Source organism: Pelophylax lessonae (genome assembly GCF_965119305.1).
Source record: "Pelophylax lessonae genome assembly, chromosome: 6".
Taxonomy (NCBI): domain Eukaryota; kingdom Metazoa; phylum Chordata; class Amphibia; order Anura; family Ranidae; genus Pelophylax; species Pelophylax lessonae.
Window position 1 is genome coordinate 299,262,657 of NC_138773.1, and position 11,582 is coordinate 299,274,238.

Sequence of the window (11,582 nt, forward strand, 5' to 3'; positions counted from 1 at the left end):
AAGTTTTTGATTCCCAGGTGGGTAAACACCAAAAAACAGGAATCTCAAATCGTATGGTATGGCAGCAGAGCATTGATCACAGGGAAAGCAAGTAAAAGCTGGCCCAAAACTCTGTGAAAGCCTTACATTGCTCAGTAAGAAAAAGTACAGGTTCACTTTAATGGTACAGTGCTAATAAGAGCGACTGAAATCACATCAATATTTGATATCCAGAACTAATTTTCATGCACATGGCAGGGGGTTATCAGTAGGTGGGGTAGGGTTGTCAAGAATTCTCATATCCCGGCAATGAAGCACAGGCTTTTTTCCAAAACCCATCTGGTAGACATAGATGTAGACTTTTTGTTGGGGCTGCACAGTGAGTGTTATTGTCTCTTCAACTTCAGTGGCCTCATTCCAATTCTCCTTCTCTGTGTTTGTACTAGATCCACCATATTCAGACGAAAGGGAAAATTGGACCTTAGCAATCAAAGCACTTAAGCCTCCTGTCTCATCCGAGACAGTTGCTGACACTTTCCAGTTGTGCTCTATACTAGACATCTTCTCATATCCAACCTTCTTGGCAACCCGATTCTTCCATTCAAGGGGGGTCTGGGAGTCATTGTTGATGGTCTTGATGCACACCCACTCACCAAAAGAGGGGCCCCTGGCAATAGCCAGACCTCCAGGCAGAAAGCCAATAATGCTGGGATGGAACAAGAAGGTTTCAACACCCTCATTTTTGTTGAAGTTGTAACACCTTCTGTACTTAATCCCGCCCCGCTGGTCCTCTGGAGTCACAAAATAGTGGTAATCTTTCACACCAAAATAGTAAAGCCCATTTCTGCATTCCGGGTGTAGCGTGAATTCTTCAGCCTCTTTATCTTTGTTCATGTTCTTTGTTTGGCGATAGACCCCTCGGTCCTGAAAAATTATATAGAAGTATCCAAAAGCCGAAAAATAATGATCGCCCCCTTGACAGTTGGGGTGTAGGGAATAAACACTTGCACTTTCATCTTTGGTCATCTTTGTAACTCGACGGTAATGGTCTGACTTGATGATGTAGAAGTGTTCATCCTCATGGGCCAAGTAATGATCTCCATTCCTGCAGGATGGGTGCAAGCTGAAGATCTCCAGATCTTCTCCATGATTAAAGTCTGTTGATCTCATGTAACAATTAAGGTCTGGCCTGACGATATAGTAATACTTGTCCATGCTACAAAAATCTGCATTGCTTTTGCTCTTCGGGACAATCATAGTTGAGATGCTGGAAGGAAGAACACAAAAATCATGAAATGAGATGTATCCATTGACCAGTTAAGGACCAACCCACCCACCATTTTTTGTTTTTTTTTACTACAACTCTGGTTAGAGGGGAGGACAGGGCTGGTAAAGGGGGTTTATATCCCCAGGCCATTACAGTATGTTAGGCTGTAGTGATATTACCCTCATTTCCTCCCCCATTTGGAGCCCCCAGTCAGTGACAGTTGCTGAGTATTATGTGGCTATATGTTCCTTGTTCAGACCTATCACAGCACTGGGCAGAGGAAAATCTTTCAGCACCAACATCATTTGTAGTTCTAAAAGTGTCAGCTACTGAGTTGTAAGAGGTGCAAAGGAAGGCAATGCAAACATTTTGTTTGTATGCTATGGTCTTTAGGAGAGTCCATATTTTTCCCTAGATCTATAGTGATCTTTTTCAACTTATATAGAACTTCCACATTTACATGGCCTTAAATCCTTTTGTCCTGTGTCCATGAAAGGTGTTACATTAAACCAATTCTGCATTAATTTATGGAACACGCAACAGGAAAAAGGCATGTCCTTGGCTTACAAAAATTTATAGGTGACCCAAAATTGAAAACATGGCATGGGCGTGGGTAGATCTCCGACACAACTACAATGTGATCTGCAGGCTGTTATCAGTCAGTGGCACAGACACTAGAAAGTACCAGGCAATTGGCATTTTCATCAGAAGCTTAGCACTGGCAAGCCACATATTTTACCCAGAGCGGGTTTCCTTCTTGTTTTGCTTATATATGCAATCAGAAGTCACTTTGCTAAAGCCAGACCAGTACAAGATAAAATTCTGATTGGTTGCTACAAGTTACAGGCATTTGGGGGGACTGGGGGCAATGCTGTGGGCTCCAATTCTCCACTAGGCTTACCCTAGCCTACTGCAATGCTTTGTGTTCCATCAATATGCTGGTGGCCTCCAAAACAATAATGGTACATGTGTGGCCAGAGCAAATGAGGCTCAAGCATGGACATCCTATTGAAAATAGCTATGTGTAGGTTGGTTTGTCCCAAGATCTCTGGAAAGTAACAAGAGTTTTGCAGACACCACTAGTTACCCACAACAATATAGTAATGGCAGTTCCCACATATAGGCCTTACCTTAAGGATTCTACAAGAGTCAGACAGACAGAAGCCAGGACACATTTGACTAATAGAGGGCAAGCAGATGAAGTAAAAATAAAAACTTATTGGCCCTACTCCTACTATACAAGAGTGCACATGACCAAATCCATGTAAATTAACAACACCAAACAGATGAATCATTTGTTAATGTCCAACACCTAGAATACATTGTTCAGTATAAAAAATACACTACAAAAGGATTATTCCATATACTTGCAATGTAAAGCCTCGATGCAGAGATGAATAAAGGTCCATGGTGCTCAGTACATGTGAAAGCAACAGTCTGAGCTCCTTCTTATATATGGAGATCACCCAACACACTGATCTCTGATTGGGAGGGTTCACCTTCATTATAATCACCTGATACAATCTCAGGGGGACTTTTATCAAGACAATTAGCCACACATTTGGATTGCTGATCAGGACTGGAGTTGCAAGGTATCCCTTACCGTTTGTCACCCCAGCCAGGTTTAGCCTCTCCTGGGTGGAAGTCCTTCCTGTACAGTCTCTAAATTAGTTCTATGGTTGGAGCCCCATTCTGGTGGTCTGGGGGCATAGTTCAGCCTCTCCTGGGTGGAAATCATTCCTGTACAGCCTCTACATGAGCTATATGGTTGGAGCCCCATTCTGGAGGAGCAGGCTTGTCAAAGAAATCTTTAAACAAGATTTGACGTAAGTGACAGCGTTTTCCTTTTGCTTTCCATATGCTTTTCATCTCTTTTCTCTTTTTTGGGGGCATTTGCCATTTCCAAGATGGCTGCAGCAGTGGAAGTATACTCTGAGCATGAAAGGCAGGAAGTGATGTGGCCCCTGTGGCCTGTTTCCTGGCTAGCCCTTTTCCTAGATGGCGATCTGAGCATGGTCAGGCACTGATATCATCACTAATGGCAAAATGTGATAGTTTTAAATGGTTTTATGGCATTTTTGGGCAACACATGGTGGAGCTCCCTACTCATGCATAGTGATGAGCCAAACAACCCCCCTGTTCGGTTCGCACCAGAACACCGCGAACGGAGGAACAGTCCTCATTTTAAAGGCTTAAATGCAAGTTATTGCCCAAAAAAGTGTATGGGGGGTCCGGGTACTGACAATCGTTTTAAAAGGAGAAGTGATTTTAATGATGCTTAAAGTGAAAAATTAAAAATGAAAAATTCCTTTAAGCACTTGCCGACCAGTCACTGGGACTGTACTGCGGCAAAGTGGCTCGATTCCGTCCAGCGACGTAGACCTACGTCACTGGACTCCTCCCCTTCTGGGCGGCGCTCGTGCGCCGCCGGAGGCTCGCTCCCACTGTGTTCAGTCACAGCGGGAGTCGGGCCAGGGGAGGAGCGGCGGCGATCGCCGCCGCTCTTCCCCGATCGTCGGGGAATCGAGTCTGTAAGTGACAAACAGAGACAGTTTGCAGGGTTCAGCATAGCTGAACATGCGATCTGTCCCTGTGTCACTCAGTCACCTCCCCCCACACACGTTAGTAAGCACCAGGCATACATTAACCCCTCCCTCTCCAATAAAATTAACCCCTTCCCTGCCAGTGTAATTTTTACAGTAACAGTGCATATATATATAGCACTGATTACTGCAGTAATGTCACTGGTACCCCCAAAAGTGTCAAAAATGTCAGTCAAGGATCCGATCTGTCCGCCGCAATGTCGCAGTCCCGCAAAAAAAATTGCAGATCGCCGCCATTACTCGTTAAAAAAAAAAAACACCAAAAATGACAAATCTTTCCCTTAGTTAGAAAACGCAATAACTTTTGCGCAAACCAATCAAAATACGCTTATTGTGATTTTTTTTTTTTTTTACCAAACATAGGTAGCAGAAAACAAATTGGCCAAAAATTAAAAAAATTTTGATTTTTTAAAATTTTTTTGGGGGGAATTTCATATAAAAAAATGTGAAAAATATTGTTATTTTTCAAAATTTACGCTCTTTTTTTGTTTATAGCGCAAAAAGTAAAAATCGCACAGGTGATCAAATACCACCAAAAGAAAGCTCTGTTTGTGGGAAAAAAAGGACGTTAAATTTGTTTAGGTACAGCGTCGCACGACCGCGCAATTGTCCGTTAAAATCATGTAGTAAAAAAAATCGCAAAAAAACCCCTGGTCAGGAAGGGGGTAAAATCTTCCGGGGCTTAAGTGGTTAAAGAACATCATGTCAGCAGAAATTCGAACAGCCTGGGATATTTCCTTTTTGGAACACTATGTGGCTGAAAATATGGTCCCCCCGTTCCTTAAGGTGGGAGCTACCTCCAGAGCAAGATGCACTGATTGATCATAAAGATTGGCTTGCATTTTTCAATAATGCAGGTTTGGATCTGCTTAAATTATTGATCAATATCAAAAAAATAATACTTACAATCCTAGACACTGAAATTAATAAAGCTCTAGCATATGCCTCATACACACGTACCGATCGTCGGCCGACCGATCGGCCGTCTTTTGTCCAGGGCTGTCCTGTCCGCTGAAAAGTGCAAAAGACGAATTTTGTCCGCCTACTGCAGAAGTGATGTCATGTGAGGGTTAACTTTCCCTGTGTTTTTTCTTCTCTGAGCATGCCCAGTCTTGCAAATCTGCTGATTGTCGGCCGAATTCTGTACTGACTGGCGAACAATCGGCCGTTCTGGTGTTGGCCAACAAAAATTTTAATGCTTGCACGACAGATTCTTTTCGGCAGTGGCGGCCCGTGCATAGGGGCGCCAGGGCGCCGCCCCCCTACCCCTAAAAAAAAAGAAAAAAAAAAAAAGAAAAAAAAACAAAAAACAAAAACGAACAAATAAAGTTGTTCAAAAAAAAAAATTGGGTTCGCCGGCCTGAACCCAAGGAACTGGTGGCTGGGGGGGGGGGGGGGGGGGTGGGGTTACGTCCCAGAAGAGGCGCCGATTGGCTGCCTTCTGGGGGGGTAGGGGGGTATCCTGGGCGCAAGTCTTTGCGGTTGGACACCCCCACTTTCTGATATCCTGGCTGTGATTGGTCCAGTCTACAGCCTGGACCAATCATCATCCAGGATATCGCTGAAGTCGCAATGGGGGCTGTGCCGGTGCGTGCGTCAGTCACTCACCGTCACCGCCGCTCAGAGAAGAGGAGAGGCCTCCCGCCCGCCGGTTCCCGCCGCCGAGACGACGAGGGAGAAGGACCCGCCGCAGAAGAGGAGGAAGAAGCTGAGCCGCGCCGCCGCCAGGTAAGTTTGAAGGGAGCACGCACGCTGGCACTCTGCAATCATTGGGGGACAATGCTGGCGCTCTGCAATCATTGGGGGACAATGCTGGTGCTCTGCAATCATTGGGGGACAATGCTGTGGCGCTCTGCAATCATTGGGGGACAATGCTGGCGCTCTGCAATCATTGGGGGACAATGCTGGCGCTCTGCAATCATTGGGGTACAATGCTGTGGCGCTCTGCAATCATTGGGGGACAATGCTGGCACTCTGCAATCATTGGGGGACAATGCTGGCACTCTGCAATCATTGGGGGACAATGCTGGTGCTCTGCAATCATTGGGGGACAATGCTGGCGCTCTGCAATCATTGGGGTACAATGCTGTGGCGCTCTGCAATCATTGGGGGACAATGCTGGCGCTCTGCAATCATTGGGGGACAATGCTGTGGCGCTCTGCAATCATTGGGGGACAATGCTGGCGCTCTGCAATCATTGGGGGACAATGCTGGCGCTCTGCAATCATTGGGGGACAATGCTGGCACTCTGCAATCATTGGGGGACAATGCTGGCGCTCTGCAATCATTGGGGGACAATGCTGTGGCACTCTGCAATCATTGGGGTACAATGCTGGCACTCTGCAATCATTGGGGGACAATGCTGTGGCGCTCTGCAATCATTGGGGACAATGCTGTGGCGCTCTGCAATCATTGGGGGACAATGCTGTGGCACTCTGCAATCATTGGGGGACAATGCTGTGGCGCTCTGCAATCATTTGGGGACAATGCTGTGGCACTCTGCAATCATTGGGGGACAATGCTGTGGCGCTCTGCAATCATTGGGGGACAATGCTGTGGCGCTCTGCAATCATTGGGGTACAATGCTGTGGCGCTCTGCAATCATTGGCGGACAATGCTGTGGCGCTCTGCAATCATTGGGGACAATGCTGTGGCGCTCTGCAGTGATTGGGGACAATGCTGTGGCGCTCTGCATTGAAAGGGGCTCGCACGCTGAACTCTGCATTGATGGGGGCACGGAACAGTTGCATTGAAGGGGGCACGCACGCTGAACTCTGCACAGTGTTTATTGCATTGAAGGGGGCACAGCACAGTTGCATTGAAGGGGGCATGCACGCTGAACTCTGCATTGTGGGGGCACAGCACAGTGTTCATTGAATTGAAGGGGGCACAGCACAGTGTTTATTGCATTGAAGGGGGCACAGCACAGTGTTTATTGCATTGAAGGGGGCACAGCACAGTGTTTATTGCATTGAAGGGGGCACAGCACAGTGTTCATTGCATTGAAGGGGACACAGCACAGTGTTCATTGCATTGAAGGGGGCACAGCACAGTGTTTATTGCATTGAAGGGGGCACAGTACAGTGTTTATTGCATTGAAGGGGGCACAGCACAGTGTTCATTGCATTGTGGGGGCACAGCACAGTGTTCATTGCATTGAAGGGGTCACAGCACAGTGTTTATTGCATTGAAGGGGGCACAGCACAGTGTTTATTGCATTGAAGGGGGCACAGCACAGTGTTTATTGCATTGAAGGGGGCACAGCACAGTGTTGCATTGAAGGGGGCATGCACGCTGAACTCTGCATTGTTGGGGCATAGCACAGTGTTCATTGCATTGAAGGGGGCATAGCACAGTGTTTATTGCATTGAAGGGGGCACAGCACAGTGTTTATTGCATTGAAGGGGGCATAGCACAGTGTTTATTGCATTGAAGGGGGCATAACACAATGTTCATTGCATTGAAGGGGGCACGCACGCTGAACTCTGCATTGAAGGTGGCATGTACACTGGTCTCTGCATTGAAAGGGGGCATATACCATCTCCTGTACCATGACCTGTGACATGCCTATACCATATCTGTGCCATGCCTGTACCATCACCTGTGCCATGCCTGTACCATCACCTGTGCCATGCCTGTACCATCACCTATGCCATGCCTATACCATCACCTGTGCCATGCCTGTACCATGACTTCAAAGTCACGCAATTTTTTACTGCGTTTTTTGACGCGAAGCAATACCCATTACATTTTTCTTTTTGCGCCCCCCCAAAAATTTTGAGCACCAGCCGCCACTGCTTTTCGGCCGAAAGTGCGCTGTCGGCTGTCGGAAGCATCATACTAACAAGCCTACAATCGGCCGATCGGTCGTCGGCCGAATATTTACGGCCGACAATCGGTACGTGTGTACGGGGCAATAGTAAGCAGGATTTCTTCAGTCAGAATTTGGAAGTAGATGGCACTTGCCACGCCAATCTTCTGTTACTAGGTTACCAGTACATACAGCTGTGGGAAGTTAGAACATTTGCCTCCCCACAGTAAAAAGTGCTTGATTCCCAGGTGGGTAAACCCCATAAAACAGGAATCTCAAATTGTATGGTATGGTAGCAGAGCATTGATCACAGGAAAAGCAAGTAAAAGCTGGCCCAAAACTCTGTGAAAGCCTTAGGGCTCTTTCACACGGGCGGTCCGATCAGATCCGCCTGTCAGTTTTTTAGGCGGATCTGATCGGATCCTCCATGCAGCTCTATGGGGCAGCGGGTGTCAGCGGAGGTCACCTCCTCTGACACCCACTGCCATCGGCATCCGATCCTGTGCTGAAATCTGGACGGATGGAAACCCTATTTTTCCATCCGTTCGGTAATCGGAGCGGAGCGGATCTGATGAGAGCGGACAAGCGGTCCGCTCTCCTCCGATCCCCCATAGAGGGCAGCGGGTGCTGAGACACCTCCCTCTCCGCTCTGCAAGCGGAGACGGAGCTGTCATCCGCCCGGCTCAGCGGGGATCGCGGATCGATCCCCGCTGAGCAACACGGATCCGCCTGCGGAGGCGGACCGTGTGAAAGAAGCCTTACATTGCTCAGTAAGAAAAAGTACAGGTTCACGTTAATGGTACAGTGCTAATAAGAGCGACTGAAATCACATCAATATTTGATATCCAGAACTAATTTTCATGCACATGGCAGGGGGTTATCAGTAGGTGGAGTAGGGTTGTAAAGAATTCTAATGTCCCAGTTTACAAACATCACAGGCTACCAGTTCTAATAGTTGCTGCATTTGTGGTGGAGAGTCACTGCCTGCCAAATGGACTTTCAATTGAAACGCACAGTTCATTGTTTGGCCAGAGTAAAGTGAACGAGGATAGTCTGCTGATATATCTCATGACAACGGGGTTGAGTTGCTTGCTATTTTGTGGACATTATTTATATCCAATGCTTTGGGAGTGAACTACAGTGCACCTCCCCCACTTCCTATATGTTTATCCTTTGGAACATCTGCTCTCCACTTGGAGCCTGCCCATTTATATTGGGGTTACCTGTCAGTGTGGAAATTCCTTTGCTCTACTTGCATCAGCACTAGGGTAAACCCTCAGTGCCACAACAGTCGCTGCTTCTAATCTGCGATTTCCTTACAAGATACATGACCTTCAGCATATTTTATTCAGTGGTTATATCTGAGACTGAACAGATATCTTTATGCAATTTGAATGATCGTGTGAATGCAGAGGGCAACACATATGTGCTTTTCCAATCCTGGTCTTTTTATTTATTACAACGTTGTTTATTTTTAATCTGTGAGGTGGTGGTCATATTTTATTGTATTATTGGTGTTATTACATTTTTTCAATAAAGCCTTTCTACCATTACCTGTGTGTTCCCTTGTGACAGTCTTAGAGTTCTGGTCTCCCCCCTTTTTTTTGCATTCCATTACCTCTGTCACGGGACTGCATCAAACCTTCGGCTTTGATGATAAGGTACATTAAGGCGATAGGAGTACCATGGATACCATGTAATCTCCCTTCAATAATGCGGTTTTGATCCGGTGGAACGCCCCCCCCCCCCCGTTTCTTACATTAGTGGCTACCTTGAAGGGTCTTCGTGAATAATACTTACCAGAGAATTTGGGTAAATTATGCATATCTCACACAGCAAAAGCCTGGAGTCCTTTATTACCTAAACCAGCCAAGGTTCTGCAGTTCTCACAAATGGGTCTGAACAGGGGCCTACGGTTCAAATATGATAAAAGTTCAGCCTTGTCTGCACTTACAGGGGTTTAAGGATTCCTTAACCCTTTAGTGATGCAATTCTTATGTAGCACCCTCCTAGGTAGGTGCTAGAGAATGAGTATAGTTTTTGGCTCTGTCTGCCTATCAGAGGAGCAGCAGGTAAGTTCTATATTGCACTCTGCTTCACAGAGTGCAGGATCTGTGAGTTAGGTCTGCTCAATGTGCGAATTATGTGGTCTGAGGGAGTGTCCCCACTGATCCAATGGGGAGGCACATTGGATAGTGGAGGGAACCTGGCCACAGGCTTTGATACAGCCCCAGGGATTGGCACAGACTGCTGTCTCGGTGCATTGTGGGGTGTGGTATAAAAGCCAAGAGCACATATGCTATGGGTCTTTGGCTGGTGAGCAGAGTCCCGGAAGGAGGATTCCGGCTGCCTCCTCTTCCGCAGAGGTTGGTGTATGGTCACAGGCAGTCGGCCTGGTGAGTCAGAAGTTTGGAGCCTAGAGGTCCAGGAGAGCTGACTAGGAGGAGTTGAGACACTGGAGAACCTGACAAGCAGTATCATGAGTACAGGGGATCGTGTCTACGGGCCTGACCAGGAAGGGGTTCACTCCGGAGTAGAGTAATCAGAGGACGGGTGTCAGACGGTGGATAGAAAGGGAGGGCTAAGCGAGTACCCTGAAGATAAGTGCTCAAGAACATTACCTCAGATTCACCTAGTGGCAGGATGAAGCTGCAGACTTGCTACATTCTCAGATAGAAGTCCTCAGCATTGTGAATAATTCAAGTGTTGGAGTATCCCATTCATCCCTTCTCCCATCCCCATATAAAATAAAAACAACAAAAACATCAACCCCTAGACTGTTTATTGATGAGCCAAAAGGTAAAGTGTTAAGATTCTTCATGCAGTTGCTTCCAGTAACCCAGGGAAACCTGAAAGGTGAGAAATCCAGCGGTCCTCAAAGGGGCAGTGCTACATTTGAGGGCATTGTCCGGGATTCACCCTTGGTTACCGCAATGGTTGCTAATGACTGAGAAATCTTGCAAAATAACGTCATGCTTTCTCAAGAAATGTGCTGGAGTGTCAGTGAGAATGTCTGCTTTAGGGGTATTAGGGAGAGTGGGATGAAGAATCAAATTAACAGTGATGGTTGCCAATGGCAACGGATGGACTTTTGTCAAAAATGTAATCTGTTCTTTCAAGAAATGTGCATGACAGTTGGAAGAGAAGAGATGCGTCCTGGATGGAGAAAATGGTGACCCAGGGCACAGGGATCGGTGTGCCGGGGGTCATGTCTGGACATGCACTATAAAGAAAAATGTTGACCATGCAGTTTATGTCAGCAGGACAATTTTCCTAAGTAGTGAGGAGAGTGATATTGGAGGAGATGCTGTAAAGAAAAATGTTGACCTTTCAATTCATGACAATTTTCCAATACAGTATGGCGAGTGTTGGCGAGTGTTGTCTGTACATGTGCTATGAAGAAAAATGTTGGCCGTGCAATGTCTGACAGCAGGGCAATTTTCCAAAATAGTAAGGGGTTAGTTGGCCTGGCGAGATGAAGGTGCAGGTACAGACAAGGATGGCGGATGTGTGCGGACTGAGGAGCACGATCTGCTGTACAGTGATCTTCATGCTGGCAGAGCTGAGTTGGAGCAGCAGTAAGGAGGTTACTGTACCACGTGGGAAAGCGCGCGCTGAAGAGATCTGCCTAGCAGGAGGAGCCACCGCCGGAGAATCAGCTAATCTGGAGTTGTGGGTGGAGTCGCCGCCCACGTATAGCCAATCCGGGAGGAGGAAGGAGGCCCATAAATTACTTCCGCTTTCGGGTGTAGCTGAGAGGGAGATACGTGTGTGGAGGAGCAAGATGGCGGATGCCGGAGTGAGCCGGAATGCGAAGGCTATCCCATGTGTTGGCGGAGATCTTGCGGAGCGGACTGGAATGCCGATGTCGACCCTGTGGGACACCGGGGTGCGACATGTGCCTGATGGATGACTGGCGGTG

At 47.1% G+C, this 11,582-nt stretch overlaps 1 protein-coding gene across 1 annotated transcript; it reads right to left on the minus strand.

The window, feature by feature from the left end:
• Positions 1–222: 222 nt before the first annotated feature.
• On the minus strand, positions 223–11,558 carry LOC309558744 (uncharacterized protein; the record flags this gene model as incomplete). The annotated part of the gene is made up of 2 exons (XM_082261791.1): positions 223–1,246; positions 11,395–11,558. The coding sequence occupies 2 exons, from the start codon at positions 11,556–11,558 to the stop codon at positions 223–225; spliced, it is 1,188 nt and encodes a 395-aa protein (XP_082117917.1).
• Positions 11,559–11,582: the final 24 nt, after the last annotated feature.